The sequence below is a fragment of the Watersipora subatra genome, chromosome 8 (genome assembly GCF_963576615.1).
Source record: "Watersipora subatra chromosome 8, tzWatSuba1.1, whole genome shotgun sequence".
NCBI lineage: Eukaryota > Metazoa > Bryozoa > Gymnolaemata > Cheilostomatida > Watersiporidae > Watersipora > Watersipora subatra.
In genome coordinates, this window is record NC_088715.1 from 65,119,205 (window position 1) to 65,141,492 (window position 22,288).

General features: G+C 40.7%; 1 protein-coding gene across 1 annotated transcript; it reads right to left on the reverse strand.

The window, feature by feature from the left end:
* Positions 1–937: 937 nt before the first annotated feature.
* LOC137401379 (N(4)-(Beta-N-acetylglucosaminyl)-L-asparaginase-like) lies at positions 938–22,167 on the reverse strand. The gene is made up of 8 exons (XM_068087696.1): positions 21,974–22,167; positions 7,347–7,500; positions 7,048–7,167; positions 4,877–4,982; positions 2,352–2,539; positions 1,742–1,849; positions 1,438–1,571; positions 938–1,138 (listed from the first exon to the last, which is right to left on the reverse strand). The coding sequence occupies exons 1-8, from the start codon at positions 22,131–22,133 to the stop codon at positions 1,017–1,019; spliced, it is 1,092 nt and encodes a 363-aa protein (XP_067943797.1). The 5' UTR covers positions 22,134–22,167; the 3' UTR covers positions 938–1,016.
* Between the last annotated feature and the right edge of the window lie 121 nt (positions 22,168–22,288).

Consider the following 22,288-nt stretch of genomic DNA (forward strand, 5'->3'; position numbering starts at 1 on the left):
AAGTCAATATTACATAAACGCTCCTCGAGGAAATCGAAATTACATACATTACATAAACATTCCATGAGGAAGTAGACATTACATAAACACTCCTCGAGGGGGCCAGCTCTACATAATCACTCAATGAGAAAGTCGACATAACATAAACACTCCTTGAGGAAGTCGACATTACATAAACGCTCCCCGAGGAAGTCGACATTACACAAACACTCCCCGAGGAAGTCGACATTACACAAACACTCCCCGAGGAAGTCGACATTACATAAACACTCCCCGAGGAAGTCAACATTACATAAACACTCCCCAAGGAAGTCAACATTACATAAACGCTCCCCGAGGAAGTCGACATTACATAAACATTCCCAAGGAAGTCGACATTACATAAACGCTCCCCGAGGAAGTCGACATTACACAAACACTCCCCGAGGAAGTCGACATTACATAAATGCTCCCCGAGGAAGTCGACATTACATAAACATTCCCAAGGAAGTCAAAAATGAGAATTGAAATTTGAGGCACTTTAGCAGGTCTCGTAACCAATCTACCTGCAGCCTTTTTACAGCAGTGGGTGTGGTAATGTGGCATATCCAATGTCACCCTTAAATTTCTTCAGTTTCTCTTAACTGCTGACCATGATCACATGCTGTGGGAGTGAATAGATCCATCTGTTAGCTTCACAGTTGCACAAACCTGATTTTGCCGGTTAGACCAACCTTTGCATACAATGCATGTAGCGAGCAATGCTTTCTATACACAACTAATTCAGCAGTTGTACCACCTTACAAATTAAATGGAGTATTTCCCACGCCGCATTTGAATAATTTTAGGCATTTGTTAAGCTAGTGTAGTCTGACCAGCTGTACAGACATCTCGCACACACTATAACATAGAGCTTGTGCTGACACACTTCTATGTTACTCATCACAAAGTCATCTCACTGAGATAGATGGTGATATATTTAAAAATTATAATGACAGTAGAATAATGCAACGACAAACTGAAGAGCAGAAGAGTAATCAAGGCCTTGGGACAGGAATATCTGGAGACTGCGTACAGTTGAGGGTGACAGTCTCAACTTGAGCATCTTTGGCGGTTCTGTAGGAAAAGGGAAAAGCGTCAAAGCCGTGACAAGCTGCTCCTGCAATAGACAATGTCAAAGGGTTCTGGTTGTATTATGTTAGAGGCAAAATAGTGTGGGATGTTGTCGCTAAAATTAAGGGAGGCAAGAAGCTATGCTGAAGATTTTGTAATAATTATAAACCATCTGTTACTCTTAAAACTGCTAGAGTAACATCTGCAAACTGGGTCAGAACTCTGATATGACTGCGAATATAATGTATGTACTGATAACTCCAGATGCAGTGTGATATAAGCAGTGAATTGCAGTCAGTTATTGCTGGTCCCTACCATGGTAAAGGAGCCGAAAAAGTTTCTCACCTAAGGTGCCATTCATTGTGGTGGCCACTATGGCTCCGTCAAAGTTTGGGTAGAATTTAACAACCTTAGCGAGAGCGATGGAGGCAGCTTCCGAGGGAGCCTTACCCATAGACATCAGGGTGACAGTATGATAACTAGAGAGTCATACATAAAGGTGACAACATTGTTTTATAAAAGAGCAGAGCATGATATAGAGAACAGTGAATGCCATGCCGGTGAAATGACCTTCTGTGAACATAGATGCAGTCAAGTGACTAGCATTTCATGTGATGAAAAAGATTCAAGAACTAAAGGTTTTCCTCACGTTGGCAGCAGCCTCATCATGACATCACCATCTCCAGTTGCAGCTGCACCCCCAACACCTTGCTCTGCATATGCCCCAGCACCTGCTATTGGGCTGTCACCTACTCTCCTATCAATATAAACAAACACCTGCTACAAGGCCATCGCATATTTGCCTCTCAGCTTGTACAAGCACTTGTTACAGGGCAGTCACACACTGTTCTACTAGTTGGTACAATATGCTACTACAAGACTGTTACATAATTTTCTACAAGTTTTCACAAGCACCTGCTACAAGCCTGTCACATATTTTCTTATCAGCAGCAGACATGATAATTGTTACAATGATGTTAACCAACTCCATGCAGCAAACATTTATATATAAGCATCATCTATAAATCAAATCAAATTTTGGAAAAGCGCAATGAAATCGGAGTTAGCCTTATTTCGACGAATTAAATAATAAAAAATAGATAAAACAGTGCAGCAGACTCGTCCGTCGTTCTTTCACATTTAAAAGTATTCTTTATTTCCAATTACTTCTTTTAACCATTAAATTTAAGTGGGTTTTTGAGGCAATCAAAAGTGTAAAACGCAAAAACTCTTATGGTATTATCAGAAGGTAGACTTACCCAGGCACTTTATGATTTAGTCCATTGGTGGAAGTACCTGCTGCGATGTGTCCTTGGTTGTCAATAGCTATCATGCCTATTGTGTCATGATTATATTGAGTAACCTGGGCAGTTCGCCATGTACAGCCCTCTTCATGATGAATGGGCGTATACGGACCACAGGAAGTCCGTGAATCAGGAGATACATTCTGTAACAAAAATCAGCAATCCTGATTGTAGGGCAAATTAAAGCTTTGATGTCATTGAGTTTAACAAACCTGCTGACTAAAGCAACCAAAACTTTTGTGGAGAATCATAAAGGACATGGTCTTCAATCAACAATGTCAAGGTTGAATTATCATCATCATACATGTAGTGACAAACGAGCTTTCACCAAGTTTGTAATTTTGGTTATTATTAATCCTAATTAGAAAGAAGCTTTTAGCTAGAAGTGCGATCATGACACTGATGTAAACTGGTGAGCAACGCATATAATACTTCTAATATTTGTGATGCTGCCTGCTAAACAGTCTCTAGCTAAAAAACAAACGTAACTATAAATTTAGTTAGTTTTATTAGTAGAGTTTTATAGTAGTGGAGTACACAGTATAAGGCACAGAACTCAATATATCTATGATGGTGCGTTTACACTGGCCGATTTTGTCGTGCACAGACAAATTTGATGAGTCGGTGTCGGTAGGTGTGAACAGAAAGATCGGTGTCGGCACCGATCTGAAAGTCGGTGTCGGAGAAACCCAGCAGTGCCCGGTTGCACCGACAAATCGGACGCTTATCAGCCAATCAGAAGCTAGGAGCCTCTGATTAAATGAGCCTAGGCTTTAATGACAGTGCTAAGTTTATGAAACGAAAGGGCTAGGTTTAATGAGAGGCTAGGAGACTGTCATTAAACTTTCCCTCGTTCTCTTTTTAATAGTGAACCAGCATGGCTAGCAACGATGTGAACGCGAGAGTACCAAAAAATCAAGTTAGCTCTTTAATTTAAATTAATTAAAAGTGAATAGCCAGTTGTACGACTACTACTAGTTCTACTACTAGTACTACTGTAAAGGAATTTGCAGGCCCTTGGCACGATCTAGATTATGTCATACAGAAATAAATTGCGTGCGATTTCATTCAATGTTTTATTAGTGATGGAAATTCACTAGCCGAGGAGCGTACGGCCATATGCTCTGTCTACTAAGTGAGCGTTGCTCCCTTATATACAATAAAATTGCCCGTTCCGGCTAACAGGACCGAGTGAGAACACCGGCTAACAACGTTTAAATGGCCAATAATTAGGCCCGCTAGTGCGTTGATATGACAACATAAACGACGACAATTGATAGCGTAATTAACGAGTAACAAGGCCAACAATAAAAAGAGAATAAAAAGGACAACCCATATAATAAAATATTTACAGACATCAAATATATACAAACAAATAATTACAAGAAGTGTAAAGTGTTGGCCCGGCGTCCACCACACTACTTCTACCACAAATATACATTCACCATTCAATCTTCTTCATTATTCATTTTATTTATTATAATTACTCGGACGAAAGAACTGTACGTACAGTTCTTTGCTCGGATTTTCATTGCCCCATCATTCATTCATTGCTTGGCATTCAGTAGTTGCTTCTAGTAGTAGGAGCAGTAGTAGTGTAGTACTAGCATATAATTTTCCACATCAAGCGTGTTGATTTTTATGTGTACTCGTCTTCGCGTGGTCGGGTGAAGGTCAGAACGGCGAAACGCTGTGATTGGCTGTTGGTACAGACAAAAATCGTTTGATCGTTGCAATGTAAAGGGGGAGTCGGTGTCGGTACCCATGCGTGAAATGTCGGAGGTACCTGTCTGAGTCGGGGTATTGGCAGCTAATTGAAGTCGGTGTCGGCCAGTGTAAACGCACCATGACAAGCACTGGCTTTAGCATACAATCAACAGGAGGCCCAACAGAAGCATGATCTTGCTACGGAGTAATGGCTGATAACTCCAAGTCTGTCTGCTATGATAAGACAGCTTCACTATCAAATCCCAGCAACTGACTTGTTATGATGGTTGTTAGCTGATATGTATGACTGTATCACCTGGTACATCAACTGTATCAGCTAATATAATGACTGTATCACATGGTACATCAACTGTATCAGCTAATATAATGACTCTATCACCTGGTACATCAACTGTAACAGCTAATATAATGACTGTATCACCTGGTACATCAACTGTATCAGCTAATATGATGACTGTATCACCTGGTACATCAACTGTATCAGCTAATATAATGACTGTATCACCTGGTACATCAACTGTATCAGCTAATATAATGACTGTATCACCTGGTACATCAACTGTAGCAGCTAATATAATAACTGTATCACCTGGTACATCAACTGTAACAGCTAATATAATAACTGTATCACCTGGTACATCAACTGTAACAGCTAATATAATAACTGTATCACCTGGTACATGATGACAACAGTACTATCAGCAAAATGTACACTAAGATCACTACACAGCCTGGTAATACAGATATATTACCTGTCTGTAATTTGGTTGGCAATTATTCTCCTTCCACTCCTTCTCAAGCTGCCTAGACTTGTTCGTAGAAAGATCGGTCTCATTGAAGCCCATCTCAACAGCAAACCTTAAACAGAGACAGCATATACTCTCATTCAAGCCTATCTCAACAGCAAACCTTGAACAAAGACAGCATATACTCTCATTAAAGCCCATCTCAACAGCAAACCTTGAACAAAGACAGCATATACTCTCATTAAAGCCCATCTCAACAGCAAGCCTTGAACAGAGACAGCATATACTCTCATTGAAGCCTATCTTAACAGCAAACCTTGAACAGAGACAGCATATACTCTCATTAAAGCCCATCTCAACAGCAAACCTTGAACAGAGACAGCATATACTCTCATTAAAGCCCATCTCAACAGCAAACCTTGAACAGAGACAGCATATACTCTCATTAAAGCCCATCTCAACAGCAAACCTTGAACAGAGACAGCATATACTCTCATTAAAGCCCATCTCAACAGCAAACATTGTACAGAGACAGCATGTACTCTCATTAAAGCCCATCTCAACAGCAAACATTGTACAGAGACAGCATGTACTCTCATTAAAGGCCGTCTCAACAGCAAAACTTGAAAAGAGACAGCATATACTCAAAAATTAACCGCTCGACTGCTATAACCAGCAAAATATCTCAGCTTTTCAAACGAAGGGCTTCCATTGGAGGAAAGAAAGTCAGATCTTCAGGGCGACTGCATGTGGCGGGTGAGGTCTCATAGTAAACATCAGACTTAGGAAAATGAGTAGCGTGTGAGATTGTGCGTAAACATCTATCAATTGGATTTGTCTATGATGGATACATGTACCATGTGACGCACATTTGAGAGAGCATTAGTTTCTTTTTACCTCCATCCATAAAGTTGGTGACAGGGTTAGACATGACACAAGGTAAGACATTTTAGTCAGGCTTGCCCCAGCTGCATCAATACCTACATTGGTTATGTAATAACACAGAGCGGTGATCGAGTAGAATCAGTATAATGCCTAACATTGGAATTTGAGAGCAGATATAATGAATTATATAAAGCAGATATAATGCGAGCAATTGAAACTGTCTCAGTATTAACAGAGAACGATATCATCACAATGCAATATGTAATGACTTATTTAATACATGAACTTAGCACTACCTATAAGACATAGATGAGAGTGCATAGGTAATTTCATTAGCAATATTATTGAAATATAAATTCAAGCTGCTACAATCCATCTTTGCTCTTACGTAGGCAGTTTAGCACAATATGTAGGAGTTGTGATACCCTTGATTAAGCTGACATGCATCAACCTGCCACATGAGTAACAACATGATTTTCCTACTGTATAGCCAGATTTCCTACATACGCAGCAGAGTGAGTTAGACTGATTAAACTTAAAACTGATTAAACAGTTAAACTTGATTTCCAGCATACAATTAGGCATGTCTGGGTAGTAAATCTTGAGCTACGGAAAGCTTATACAAATCAGAAAAGCTTATATTAGGGGCAATAGTGGGTGAACCCATGTGTGAGGTGTGAAGACCAATGTTTGAGGTGTGTAGACCCATGTGTGAGGTGTGTAGGGCCATGTTTGAGGTGTGTAAGGCCATGTGTGAGTTGTGTAGACATGTGTGAGGTGTGTAGACCCATGTGTGAGGTATGTAGGGGCATGTGTGAGGTGTAGACCCATGTGTGAAGTGTGTAGACCCATGTGTGAGGCATGTAGACCCATGTGTGAGGTGTGTAGACCCATGTGTGAGGTGTGTAGACCCATGTGTGAGGTGTGTAGACCCATGTATAAGGTGTGTAGACCTACGTGTGAAGAGTAAAGACCCAACCCGTTTTACCATCATAGCAGAATCATCTTCTGAGAAATCTCATATCTGAGGCGCTCAACGAACATCAGCAATGGAAAGCGTTGCAATCTATAGCTTTTTTGGGCAAGTACCGGTATATACAGTAAGTCTGACAGAGTCAGGCAGTCTGACAGTCCAGTAGCTTGCAGTATCTACATTAACTACCCATTGTGGTGGCATATGACTAAGAGATCTCTCTTGACCTCAGTCGATGAGGCTACTTAACAAACATATACATACTCAAACACATTATATAATTCAGTGTCTCACCGGTACTAACTACTTGCCAACTCACCTGGTTGCAGACTCACCCACAAGAAGGGTGTGTGTCGTGTAGGTGAGAACTGCTCTTGCCACAGACATCGCTTCCTTCACTCGGCGCAGACCACCCACAGCTCCAACGTCATGAGTGACCCTGATAATCAAAATAACATGACTCGGTAACGTACTCTCCTTCTACAGGCTAATCTAAATAATAGGTAGTTACTGTTGTCACAAGCACTGTAGTTATATTCTACAGTGCTTGTGACAACATGTAGGACAACAAGTAATCAGTCGTTGTCTCAAGTTTAGAGAAACTAAACTCACACTTACCCATCCATAATCATGGCATCTAAGGTTGTTTCTCCATTTTCATCAGGACTTCCGCCATAGCCAACAGTGCCATCACACTGGTCCACCTCACATTGGCTGCATCCTGACTCTACTGCATCTAATGCTGAACCTCCTTTCACCAAAGCATTCCAGCCTGACACACAAAGTGCAATGTGCTCATCAGGTATGATTGGTAAGGAAACACACTTAAGAACCTGTTTTGCCTGGCAATAAAAGCTCAACACCATAAGTGTTGAGCTCTTGAGTGCTTCTCATTGGTGAAATGCCATGAAGGGTGTGTGTAGTTAATGCTTTATTTCTTTTAAACAGGCAGCGTTGCAAATATAAAAGGCATCACGGAATGCATTAAACCAAGTCCGGGTGGTTAACAATATTTTCGTAAACATTCTTTGGCAATGTTTAGTAAGCAGAATATCAAATGGTCTTCAAATGTGTATAAAAAATACAAAAACAATGCGGACAAGATGGTTGGACAGAGCAGAGGTCCAATTGCAGAGGGTAGAATTGCATTTATTTACCACAAAAACGTAGTGCTAGTGTTGACCTTAAGCATGTTCCAAAGAGCTGTTTTAACACTTGAAATACTTTTATCTTCCTTATGTGCCCATAAGGATTGGCAATGACTTCCTACAAATAAATGTAGGATAATGCCAATCAACCAGCTAGCAATCGCCATCGCCAGCCATAAGGCGCCACCCAGCCAATGGCTAGGTGACTCCTCATCCACTACCCTATTAGAGTTGTGGATGTAGAGGGACCTAGCCAGACACTAGTGGCAACACTCGGCTAGCTCGCTCGCATGATACAGCAGCAAACATGAAAAGTTGAAAAGCTGCAAAAGTGACCCAGTTCAACCAAAGAAGTAACCTAGCCGAGGTCCACCTTTTGCTGGAGTTGCAGCAAGAAGGGGCACGTTCGTAAGGACTGTCCTAATCAGAGGTTGACTCAAAGAAATGGTAGAGCATGGCAAAAGTAGCGCTTGCTGCTGGTTGCACCAGAGCCCCCTGTTTCCCAACACAAGAGCAAGATGACCCAGAGTCCTTTGAAATTGACAGATGGATGGATCTATCGTGGAAAGGCTAGATGATGCAAGGGCAAGGCAGAAAACACCTTTGTGGCCACTCGCAATTACTATCGGCCCTTATATTGGCCCAGCCACAGTGGGGCTGCAGAACTTGACCAAACATACGTCTCCACACCTACCTGTGAATGAACAGGTTCAAGTTAGAGATGAGAGATACTGGAGGGGCCTTTTTAGCCTCACTTCCAATGACACATGGCCAAGAAACCAGGCAGGATACCTGCCTTAAAAACGGCAGGACCGATCCAAAACCGGCTAAAAGCTCCAGCTGCCAGACTAGCTGGACCTTCACTCCAAGAGCGGACGAAGCCGGCCCGGTGGAACCATTCATGGAAGTTCGTACTGGCTTCATTTTCGGCAAAAAATTCCAAAGTCTTCTTTAAAAACTGCAGGACAAAACTTTACATGACCCAGGAGAGCCAACTTGAGGCTGTACAACAAACTTGTAAAGTAAACAAAATTTTGACTGGTTGCCCGGAATTGTAAAGGGCAGGCTGAAGGAAAGCAACAGCCGCAGGCTGTTGGCAGATGGAATGCGATTACCATTTTTCGAGGTAATCCAGCTTCCCATTCATCTGTGTGGTATAAACATGGAGAAAGTCTTTGTGGCGATTCACATCAGTGAGGACGACATATTGGGGATGCCAGTTTTGATGGCTCACAAGTGTTCTTTGGAGCTTGATCAGCTCATGGTCCGAGTGGATAGAAAGCCATTGACTGGTATGGACAGACACGGTCGCCTGCTGCACACATGATGACGATGAGATGGTAATACTGCCCTGAAGAAAAACATGTCTACAGAGCGGAGCCCCTCAAAAATGGCATTTCGACCAAGCCTCAAAAACTGGTCTGCATCTATGATATTGACCAAATTGATAAGGGGTGTTGACTGGCCAGCAAAACCCTGAAGAGTGCCAGAGAAGGAGAACCTGGCAGCTTTTCCAGAATAGAGATGCATGGGTCAAAGCGATGCAGGCTATGAGATATCACTGTCGACAGCGACACGAACTCTGCTGAGCAGGGCTTCTGATGGAAAAGATTAGCTGGTTGGAGCATGAGGCCTGGCAGCACAGGGCTTAGGTAGCACAGGCACAGGGCGGCACACAGCTGGCTCTTCCACCAGAATTCTAATTGAAGAAAAGTGCTTCCAATGGGGAGTGTGTGGTGAGAGCCACCCGGCCCCATGTCCTGGCCAGTTCTCAACTCGACCAAGCTACCAGAGAACGAAAAGACTGGCCTGGTATGCAGTAAAGGAGGCAAAGTTTCCTTCACCTTCATACATATATAGAGAGGAATGGCACATGCGAGAAGCAGAGCACCTTTGTGTCTTTTCTATATATGTGCTTCATTGTATACGCTGATATACAAATACATGTATATTTAACTACCACTGTGCAGTTATTCTGAAATCTGAAGGAGTTTCCGAGAGTTCCTTTACAGTATTTTGATGTGCTAGTACTGTGAAATCACAATATTGCTAAATTCACAGTTATGTAATACTGTTGTATAGAAGTACTAGCAAAAGCAGGTAACATAATGAAGAAATGCCTAAACCACCGGAAATATACACAATAAACATGGCAACCTAATACATCAGAGAACCATCAGAAGAACATTCATCATATACTAATCTACAAGCAGATTAGAAATCTGATATGGAAGTTACTCATGAAAAAAAAATCAATTGGCTTGCCAAAAAACCATCAAATGAAATTAGACCTCAACCAGACACGACTAAAACAATTGGAGTCGGTTATCAATTCCAATCATTACACTCTCATGATGTTCTTAATTAGTTACCCATGATCTGCTACATAAAGAACAGAGCCTGAGCACCTAAACACCTTCTCACAGACGAACAGAGATGTCTATAAAAAAGAACAGCCTCAGTCTCTTTCCTGAAGGCCTGCTGAGGCTCTCTTTTTCCTAAGGGCCTGCTGAGGCTCTCTCTTTCCTAAGGGCCTGCTGAGGCTCTCTTTCCCATGCTGAGAATCTTTCTTTCCCCCTGCCTGCTGAGGTGCTTTCCTCTCTTTGTGGAGCCTCCCTCTCTCTCTTCCCTTTGCCTGTAGAGCCACTTTCTTTTCTCTCTGCCTGCTGAGCCTTTTTCCTCTGCTTGTTGAGCCTCTATTTTTTCCCTGTTTATCGAGCCTCCTTCTCCATCATCAGCTGAGCCTCTTCTACTTCACTATCTGAACTGCCAAGCTTCATTATCTATGAGCTGTCGTGAATCTCATTTGACTGTTGAGACTCGCAACTGTACAAAACTGAGCAATGAACATGGACAACCATTCGACTAAGGGTGTAACTTTTATTGGCTATTTTAATATTTTGTCATTAATATTGTTTAGAGTTTTGTTAGTTAGGTATTTTTATTGTTTGACTTATAGAATAAAAAAGTGCCTATTATTGGTAATTATCAGTATTGCTTACAATAGTTTAACGCTTTCACTGGTACCTGAACCAGTAATAATCAATTCAGTTGCCACAAGCTAAGTAAAAGTGCACAAACTGAACATGGTCAAAAGAGAATAAAATAACAAAGAAGATTGTTGTTTGTTTATGTTTTATAGCTGAAACATAAATTACTAGAGCGAGCGTTGAGACAGTATATTTTTCATATCAGTTCAATATGACAGCTACAACAGGAGTAACCAAGCTTTTAATCACACCATAACACGTATTATCAACAGCTGGCAAGCCAAGCTAGAACAGCAAAAAAATGCCACATAAACGAGTAAGCTATAATTACATTACACTAGAAATAAGCTATGTAAAGCTTGACAAAAGGACAATAATATTTCAACACTCCCACTAGGTTACTGATTTTGTAATATCAAGTAAGTCCCATCAGATTTAGTAATTTTGTGAATCTCTCATGTGGTATCAGTTTAGTCAGGATGTCAGCTACCATACTATCAGTAGGGCAATACTCTAAACTAATCTGTTTGTTTACTACAGCTTCTCTCGTGAAGTGAAATTTGATGTCTATATGTTTTATGGAGCGATGTCCATTAGAATTTTGTGCGATTTTTATGGCGGCTTGATTGTCAACCGTAATCTTGGTTGGTTCAGCAGATGCTGATAGACCAATGTCGGCGATGAGTTTATTCAGCCACATTGCTTCTTTAGTACCATAGAAGAGTAAAATATATTCATATTCAGCCGTAGACACTGCTACCACATTTGCCTTTTGCTTAACCAGCTGATCAGCGCACCAGATAGTAAGAATATGTTTCCAGACGTAGAGTGTCGATCATCCAGATCTCCTGCCCAGTTAGCATCAGTGTAGCCAACCACTTTGTTATTACTAGATCGGTGATATGTGATTCTGATGTCGAATGATCCCTTGAGGTAGCGTAATATGCGCTTTTCTGCTGTTAGATGAGCTTCTGTTGGGGCCGCACAGTATTTAGAGACTGCTCCCACTGCATGAGAAATGTCTGGACGAGTTGCTATAGTTAAATATAAGAGACTTCCCACCATCGCTTGGTAACTCTTCGGTTGCACAGGCTTGCTAACACCATCATCCTTTACGAGCTTAACATTCACATCGGCTGGTGTTGGCACCGGTTTTGCATTTTCCATGCCAAATCGTTTTAGAATCTGTAAAATTTTGTGATTTTGATGTAAACTAAGAGTTTCCTCCTCTTGTTTAATGTTGATGCCCAAGCAGTAATGCAACTTTTCAAGATCTTTCATTTTGAAACGTTGCCAAATTTTGTTTGACCAAGCTCATCTCTTGTTCAGTGTCACTCATGATAATGAGATCATCAACATACACAGCTATAACTGTTTTAACATTATCATTATCTCGAACATAAACACAGGAATCTGCACCAGATCGTCTGAAATTGATTGATTTGAGATATTTATCTAAGACGGTGTTCCAACATCTTGGTGATTACTCAAGTCCGTACAGCGATTTGCGAAGTTTGCATACTAGGTCGGCCTGTTGTGGTTCAATGAATCCTTCCAGTTGAGTCATAGAGATATCCTCTTCCAGGACTCCGTTCAAGAATGCAGTGTAAACATTCATCTGATGTATACTCAATTTGCGCTGTAGCGCATATGCCAACAGCGTACAAATAGATGTGAATTTGACAACTGGCGCAAATGTTTCTTCATAATCTATTCCAGCCTTTTGTGCATATCCTTTGGCGACTAAACGCCCCTTAAACCTGTCTACAGTTCCATCAGCAGCGAGTTTGGCTTTAAACACCCATTTAGATCTTATTGGCGTTCTACCTGGAGATAATGGTACAAGGTCCCATGTATCATTTTCTATTAGAGATTGGTATTCAGAATTAGCGGCAGACAGCCACTCCTTAGCCTCAGAACTTCCTCTTGCTTGCTCAAATGTTTGTGGTTCAATAATTTGACAAGCTTGATATGCAGTATGAGAAATTTGTGATGTTTGATCCGCATATTCGTCTAGGCCGCAATGTACAGGGGCTCTTCGTACACGATTAAATCGCCTCGGCTCTTCAACGATTTCATGTATAGTGTCCTTGTTAGCTTCTTGGGGTGCAGGCACAATAACGTCTACAGTGGCTACTGGTACATTACTTGATATCTCTATCTGACTCCCGAAGTCTGGCTCATTAAATACAACATCGCGTCGAACGATAACCTTTCTAGTTTGCTCGTTGAACAATTTATAAGCTTTCGATGTGATACTGTATCCAATAAAGCGTAATTTCTCCGTTTTGATATCTAACTTTTGCCTCTTTTGATCTGGGATATGGGCATAGGCTGCGCATCCAAACACTCGTAAATGCCTAACATCTGGTTTCCGACCATACCATTTTTCGAAAGGAGTTATGTTGTCATTGTGTGATCTAGTGGGAAGACGATTCCTAACACATACCGCTGTAGCAACTGCTTCAGCCCAGTATTCTTTTGAAAGTTTTGCATGAAACATCATAGCTCGAGCAGGTTCACCAAGTGTATGATTGAGCCTTTCTGCCACACCACTTTGTTCTGGAGAATAGGTTGAAGTTACTTTGTGACGAATTCCTAGTGTATTTAAATAGCTATTGAACTCGTTTGACACATACTCGCCCCCACCATCAGACCTAATAGTACCTATCTTTTCCCCTGAAAAGTTTCTAACTAGAACTTCAAATTCCTTAAATTTGTCAAGCACTTCAGATTTATAATGTAAAAAATACACAGCAGATTATCGAGAAAAATCATCAATGAATGATACAAAATATTTACTACCACCAATCGATTCAGTCTCAAAAGAGCACACATCTGAATGAATTAATTCTAATCTACATTTAGATCTGATACCTCCCACTGAGTGAAATGGTTTTCGAGTCATTTTTCCTTCCACACAGCTCTCACAGAAAGAAATACTGCCACTTGGAATTTTGGTTCCCATTAATACATTGTTATAATTCAACTTAGAGTTGTTTCACTTGCATGAGCAAAGCGTTTATGCTAAGTGCCGTACTAAGTGCTATACTGGCTCACAATCCAGAAAATAAACTTTATTCCTCATAGGACCCATAGCGCGTACTCTCTTTTGTTCATCCTTCAACCGACATCTACTTTTACCAAACTGGATAATTTTTCCTTTTTCGGTGGCTGATCTTACAGAAAACAAGCTTCCAGCTAGACTTGGCACGTGTAAGACGTCATAGATAATAGCCGTCCTACGAACTTTGCACCCTAGGTTGAGCATTACATGAACGTTACCAACGCCTATGGCATCAACTATGTGTCCATCACCCAGGCTGACTTTCTCCGAGGTATCTAAGGTATGGTACTCACTAAACCACTTACGGTAAGGTGTCATGTGACGAGATGCACCTGAGTCTATAATCCATACTGAATTTTGTGTTGATGTAGAGTTTTCTACAACGAATGCAAAGTCAGTATTACTATTATCTGTTGATACTTGTTTTGCTGTGTTCTGCTGTGATCTCTCTTGATTGTCTAGACAGTAACGACGAATATGTCCTTGTTTTTGGCAGCCAAAACATACCAAAGGCTGTCTCGGCCTGCTGTAATGTTTTTAGTGACCAGAGCAGCATCGGGTGAGTGATTTAAGTTGCTTCCATCACGTTGCTTTTTTAGTCGTTTCTGCTCTTCATTTTTCAACGATTGCTGTACAAATTCTAAGTTTAAATCATCCCCTCAAGCCTCAAGCGCTGTTACTACGTTACTATAGCTGTCGAGAATGCTGCCTAGCAGTGTGACCACCTGATCCTCTTCATCAACAGCTGCATTGATTGCTGCAAGTCTATCAGTTAAGACTTTCATATGCTTAAGGTGATGTTCTATAGTTGTACCTTCTTTCATAACACTTTGAAAGTACTGCTTTTTTAAAAACAGTTTGTTTGCCAAGGTATTTCGTTCAAAATGTGCTTGCAATTTATCTCATGCAGATTTTGCATCTGCACATTCTGTTACAAGATACAGTACATTGTCACCTACTGCAAGCACTATAGTAGAGAATGCTTTGCTGCAATTCTTCGTGAATGCAGATTTGACATCGGCAGCTGCATCATTTGCAGAAGCTTCTTCGGTACCCTCCACAAAACCATACAATTCTTTGGCTATCAGCAGATGTTTCATTTTGAATTTCCATGTTGAGTAATTGGTTCCCCTCAATTTGTCTATCGACCATTTTTCCTCAGCCATTTCGAGTGATTACTCCAGAGGTATAATATAGTCTTTGCAACTAAATAATCCAGTTTTCCAACAAAGAGTCAAGCAATAGTCAATCTGGTAACTGGGCCCATAACCTGTTGTTCGTTTATGTTTTATAGTTGAAACATAGATTACTAGAGCGAACGTTGAGACAGTATATTTTTCATATCAGTTCAATATTAAAGCTACAACAGGAGTAACCAACCTTTTAATCACACCATAACAAGTATTATCAACAGCTGGCAAGCCAAGCTAGAAAAGCAAAAAAAGCCACATAAACCAGTAAGCTATAATTAAATTACACTAGAAATAAGCTATGAAAAGCTTGACAAAAAGGACAATAATATTTTAACAAATTCAACACTGATGTTGTATGTAGATTCCGATTAATTACGTCTAACATAATCTCTCCCTAAAGACCTATGACAATACTTCTTCCCTCTAACTGCAAGTAAATTCTTAGACATAAATAGATCTCTTTTATAACTTTCAATGATGTTGTATGGAGATATTGCGAAAACAACATACCAAAAAGGAATACAGCCAGACCACAAGATAACCATATAATATGTACAAGTAGAACGACACCCAAAGACATCAAAAGATCCAATAGCTAGAAAACGGCAAAAGAAAATTAGGAACTTCAAAATTGGAGGAGTCACAGCAATTAAACCGACCAACTACCATCACCAGGAAACCACCAAAGAAACATTTAAGACGAATCAAATAAGTATACATATACAGATCTACCATTCCTGTCAAACATGACCTAGATATCAGGAGTAAGTCACAAGCTCCACCCTAAATGTTTACATCACATACGCCAGCTGAAGACTTACGCAAACAAGATATCTTCACACGCTTGACATAAAGCATTGAACCTTAACACTCAACCTACTGCCACATGCTAACCATCCCACATGCCAGACACCTATAAAAGAGAACAGCTCCAATGACTCAGCCTCAATCTCTTTTTCCTAAGAGCTTGTAGAGCTCTCTCTTTTTTCCCTGAGGGTATGCAGAGCTCTCTCTTTCCCAAGGGCCTGCTTAGGCACTCTCCCCTCTGCCTGCTGAGAAGCCTCTCTCTTCCCCCCCCCTATGGAGCCTCATTCTCCTTCATCAGCTGAGCCTCTTCTACGCCACTATCTCAATTGCCGAAACTCTCTACCTATAGACTGTCACGACTCTCATATGACTGTCGAAACACACTCACAGCTGTACGGGACTGAGCAAATAGGCATGAACGACCATTCGATTAAGGATGTAAATTTCATTAGCTATTGTTATTAATATTATTGTTTTAGAATGTTGTTAAATGTGTATTTAATTGTATGTTTATAGAATAAGTATTGCTTACAATAGCTTAACACCTTAACTAGTACCTGAACTAGTAATAATCAAATTAGTTCCAACAAGCTAGGCAAAAGTGCACAAACTACACATAGTTGTTGTATAACCGGGTTTGTGGGCTATAATCGGGTTATAATCGGCCCCAGGCTACGCTAATGTCTGAAATCACGGCAGTTACAGGTAGTGACGAGAAGTTAAATGAGAAGTCGGTGATGTAGTAGTGAAGGAGTAGAGGGAAGGTTATAAAAGCAAGTGAAACACAGGAGAAGTCCCTTTTTTGCTTTATTTCATGTAAGTTCATCCATTTATACAACATGGCGCAGCTGACAAAACTCTAAAAAAAAATTTTTTTGTAGTTATCATTTGTAAAAATTTTCTGGTGGTGTTATAAGTTTAACAATTGACGGTACACTTTCAAAGGCGTGCAGGTGAGGTGAGATGTAGTGGTGTAGTGTTATGCAGGCGAGTTGTCTCAGCTGTGAAGTGTCGAAGCTGTGAGGTAACGTGATTAAATATATAAAGGTTAGGCGTGAACATTTATTATTTGCGAAAGAGGAGTGAATTAAAAATATAAGGAGAGGAGGCGTAGAGTGAATTGCATTGATGATAAAGAATTAATTGTGTCGTGAAGCAATGGAGGCCAGTTATCCGAAGCTGGTATTTGGTGAGCATGGTGATAGTTCGTAGGAGAGATTTGTAGAAAAGATGAATTTATGAATCGAGAGCGCAGTTGAGGGAAGAGGTTATGAAAATAAAGATGGCGACAGAATGTCTATTATAAGAGGTAGAGCTAAAATCGCCGCAATTGAGAGCTATTAGAAACAGTGGTCAAATGATAAGAGGTGCAGGATTTTAATGTAAATGGCGAAAATCCCACTTATGAAGAGGCAGTGGGGATTTTGCAGAAATATTATGGTAGACAGGAGAGCATGTTTGTGAAGGGGCATAAGTTTTTGACGACAAGACAGGCACTTGGTAAAAGTGATAGAGAGCTCTTGCTACAAGTTGAGAGTTTAAGCAGATATGCTGGGGTAGCAGGTAATGCTGATAGAGTAAGGTTTGGTCTTATAGTGGCAGTTAACGGGTTGAGAGATAGAGAAGTGAGTAAAGACGATGAAAAATGTCAATTTGACTTGGGTGGTGTTGAATGAGGCATTGAGGGCTCGTGAGATGGCGAATAATTCAGACAGGTTTTTGAAAGCAGAGAGTAGAGGTAGCGACTTAAAAAGTGAAATTAAGAAGGAGGTAGCGAAGGTGTCAGAATGCGACAGTCGTGCGCAGTACCGGAGTGGTGGTGATAGAGGGTACGACTCAGAAGGGTACGACTCAGGTAGATATTTTCCTAGAAGCAGTCCTAGAAGTGGTAAAAAGTAATATGGCAATAGTAGTGATGAGCGTGATGTTATTAGGTATGGGGCAAGAAGTCGAGAGTATAACAAGGACAGGGACAGTAGGAAATATAGAGACAATAGCAAAAAGAAGTATGTCTCTAGACATGGAGCAAATAGTAGAGAAGGAGTGGAGATAGATTTTGCTACAATGGCAAGCGTAATGGCCATGAGATGCGAAGTTGTCCCTCCATTAACTGTTTTTCTTGTGGGAAACGAGGACACGTATCCCGATATTGGAGGGATAAGGGTAGAGAAGTAAGGTATGACAGTCGAGATAGCAGTAGAGAGAGGTATTGGGGCAGAAAAAGCCCTCATGATGTAAGAGATAAGTGGAGTAGACCCAGAGATTACAGTGTGAACAGGTATGAGAGAGACAGTCGGTATGAGAAGCAAGAGATGAATAGGCATGATGAACAGTACAGTGACAGTAGCAGGGGTAGAGTGCAAGATTTGCTGGCTCTAGAGATAAATATGGTAAAAATAAATGACTAGACCAGACAATTGTGCAGTATTTAGTAGTTAATGGAGTGAATGTTGAGTTTACGTTCGATACTGGGGCTAAGGTGTCAATAGTAATCGAGGCAACAGCCAATAGGTTAAACCTATGGTTAAAGAAGCCATTAACAGTTTCAGAAAATGCTGATGGTAGTGAATTGAAAGTGGTTAAAAGTGTGGTAGTTCATTTAGAAAATAAACACAGAACTATGGATGCTGAAGTTCGTGTGGTGAAAAGATTGAAAACAAATTTTTTGAGCATAACTGAGTTGAAGTAGCTAAAATTATTGGCTGTTGTAAATGCGCTATGCAAGAGCAAGTTTAAGCCTGTTAAGGAGTGTAGAATTATTAAACCAGTTAAACCGTTTTTGTCAAGAGTTATTACCGCTGGGTTAAGTCGTCATGTTTCAGATGATGTAAAGTTGCAAAACCTGACAAATAAGTCTGTCAGGGAGACCGATGTTGAGAAAGGCTATACAGGTCGAGACTTGTAGACTTGTGAAACCAAGAGAGTGATGAGTAGTGGATGCGCAGTAATGTGAGGTGTATTGGAACCAGCACAAGGACAGTGGTGGAGACAATGGTAGTCAAAGAAGGACAGCCGAAGGCACCAGAGAGGTAAAAGTGTCTATGGGGCATAATAGTCAGTCATGCTGAGGTAAATGAAGGTGCTAAAAAGGTAGCTGGACCAGTATCTGTAATAGAGAAGGTTTGCTCTTTTTTAGCTGAGGTGTCCAGCGATGGAATGATCAACAGAAATGGTTATGAGAGAAAGGTAGTGGAGTTTGAGAGAGAAGGAAAGCAGATACAGAAGAAGTCTGAGGAGAAAAGCCAAACGTGAGGCAGCAGTCACAGAGTTGGAGAATACCAAGGCATTCAGGGTAGCTACGCAGCAGTTAGCCAAGGTTTAGAGGAGGATTGCAAATAGTAGAACTGCACCAGTAGAAGGTCAAGCTTAGCTAGACAGGTCTTGGCCTATGTCAATTCCTAGCTCTGTGGTGCCATCCTCTGTGCAGCCGATTATGGCCCAGGTGGAGATCTCTCACAGGCTGCTCGCCAATCCCGCCTCTATGGAGAGAGCGGGATGAAGACAGAAGGAACAAAACTCAAGGCCAGTTGAAGGTAGTGCAAGTAGTGGTGATGTTGGAGGTCAACTAGTGATGGTGTTGGTAATGATAGAGGTCACGGTGGTGGCGCAGGATGTAGAGGGCATAGCATGATGGGCGTGATAGCGGCTTGGACGAATTGATGGACCAGTCATAAGGAGCAAGGTAAACTACACCAGCAAAGTAAGTCACTGGATGAGTTAATGTGTATTTTTTGTCATGCGACTTTCTGGAAGGTTTGAGGCCTGAAGAAAAAAAGAAGGGCAGGTTGTATAATCGGGTTAGTGGGCCAGGGCTACGCTAATGTCTTAGATCACAGCAGTTACAGGTAGTGTTGAGAAGTTAAAGCACATGAATTATATAATTTTTTTATTATATAGTTCAATACATCAGAGTCTTGGCTTTCAAATGAGCCTATATTCAATACACAAAAAATAATAGAACTACGAAAAACGGGGTGTCAAAAGTATGTTCTGCAAAAAATAAAAACATTTGGTTGCGGTTCCCACAATGTGATGTCATAATTGTTATTTAGCTTTAGGTAGTCGATCCCTTTCGCTGCCATTGAGGCTGCGCTTTTCTGTGACAAACCCAGAGAGCACTAACAATAAACTGGGATTCTAGATAATCAACAACACCCGGGGATCGTGCTAACGCCCGACCAATACAAACACATGGTCTGGGTTAATTAATTATGCTTCAATAAATATACTGTAATTGATAAAGGTTATGAAATCACATCGATTAAATTGTGACCTGCAATTGCATGGCCCTAGGACTATATGTCAATCGCACTTTCGCAAGATCACGCAATGCTTGAAATTAATTAGTCTCAGTCATGCCCCTCAACATCACAATAAAGAGAGAGGGCTAGTGCATAATATCATCGCGAAAACATAGTATGGTGCTTTGAATCTGAGTTATTTATCATAGAAATAATCTGTACATGGAGAGCTAATGACACTGATTCTTTTGTCATCTTCATTGGTTACCTGGAGTTGTCCTACCTTCACCTGCCACTAGTGTCATTATCGTAGTTGATAAATAAAAGCGATAAGCAATAAAATAAGCGGTAAGAGCGCACAACGCCTAATATGAAAATTGTGACGTCACAATTTTCAAGGCTATGCCATTGAACAATTCTGCGGTAGAGCTCTGGAGAAATCCTATAAACAACAACCAATGTCTGGCTCACCATGTCAAACAATGGCTCATTCGAAAGCCAAGACTCTGATGTATTGAAATACATGATAAAAAAATTATGTAATTTATGTGCTTTAAACGTAAAGTCAGTAACGTAGTAGTGATGGAGTAAAGGGAAGGTTATAAAAGCAAGTGCAAGACACAAGGAAGAAAATGACAAAGCAATTTCAACACTGTTGTTGTATGTGGATTTGGATTAGTTATGCGTAACACAATTTCTCCACATTAACCTATAACAATGCACACATGCATGTAATTCATCTAAGTATGTTAAGTGTGTTGCATACCAGGAGTCTCTCATGCGCCTGACTAGGAAGCCAGATAGGCTTTAGAAGACAAAAAGTGAAATTTATAAACAATCTATTTGGGCATAGATGATGGCATGAGATGTCAGAAAAATTATTTAGACAGGTAAATGATTCGAGGAGTAGCTGCCAAGCAAGACTAATACTGAAACGATGTTTTTATCTTGGTTTCTCTAAAGTATAGAACAGGATTTACTCCAATGATTGACTACACATCCAGAGTCAATTGCCAACCCCAACCAAGAATTCTCGCCCCAACATTGACCTACATATCACCAAATGTTATAGTCTCTTGCGATAGACGACGATGAGAAGAAAGAGAGAGCTTTCTTCTCACCGTCGCCTATCGCAACGATTGGAGTACCCGTGTTATAAACAGTGATGTACTGCTAACCTTTCTTTAACCATAACTGTAAAGTTGAGATAAGTGGGTGTAGGTGACCAAGAGACGACACGCGACTCCACTGCCAGGTAGTGGCAGTTGGAACAGCTGGGGAGTGATGTAAGCCCCCCAGTGGGAGGCTTTGGTGGCGGGGCGAAGCCCCGCCTGCCAAAGCCTACAGGGCTTTAAAATCATGTATATGATATGATAAATGAGCACATCTGTACTCTATAGTAATAAATAAGTTGAGGAAATAACAAAAATCAATGCCTTTGTCCTTTAGTACAAATGCTGACTGCCATTGGTTTGCTGTAATCTAATCTTAGCCTTTGTTGTAGACAACCAATTAGGATCACAATCTTGTCATGTTACATGACCATTACATCACTGTATTGTACTGCATCCTGCTTTTATATTGAATGGCCATTGAATGTCGACTATAATGACATTAGTGTACTGGAATCAAGGAAATAGAGCTATAATTTACCTTGAGAATTGGCAAAGTCTAAAATTTTTTAATCTTAATTATAGTTATACTTGAAAAACACACAAATTTTCTAACCATAACTTAGAGAGAGTTAGGGTATCACTACATCACTGGTCATAAACCCTATGTAATGATGAAATACTGACCAGTTTCGGTAGCTGTTCGAAAAGCCCACGTATTCACAACAATTTCGTTTGTATTTAAATTTTTAGAAAACTCTGCAGAGCACAATTCGCATGTTACTGCCCACGATAACAAGAACAAATGACAGCAAATTGCTGTAAACCGATCCATTGGCGGTGGCATTTTTCGCCCGAAATACTTGAAAAGTCGATTTTTGCGGAGCCTTGTTGTTTCCCGTATAACTAAGGTAAATTTTTATATATCAGCTATTAAACAAGTTTCAGTTTTTCTCGGCATTCATAACGGCTTTTAAAAACGGGTTGTTTACGATCGCTACT

Coding starts and splice junctions, on each gene's coding strand:
- LOC137401379 (XM_068087696.1), bottom strand. CDS start 22,133: ATGCCACCGCCAATGGATCGGTTTACAGCAATTTGCTGTCATTTGTTC. Junction 1,850..2,351: donor CTAAATCATAAAGTGCCTGG/GTAAGTCTACCT, acceptor TTATATTGATAG/GAGAGTAGGTGACAGCCCAA. Junction 1,139..1,437: donor CACAATGAATGGCACCTTAG/GTGAGAAACTTT, acceptor TGTCTATTGCAG/GAGCAGCTTGTCACGGCTTT.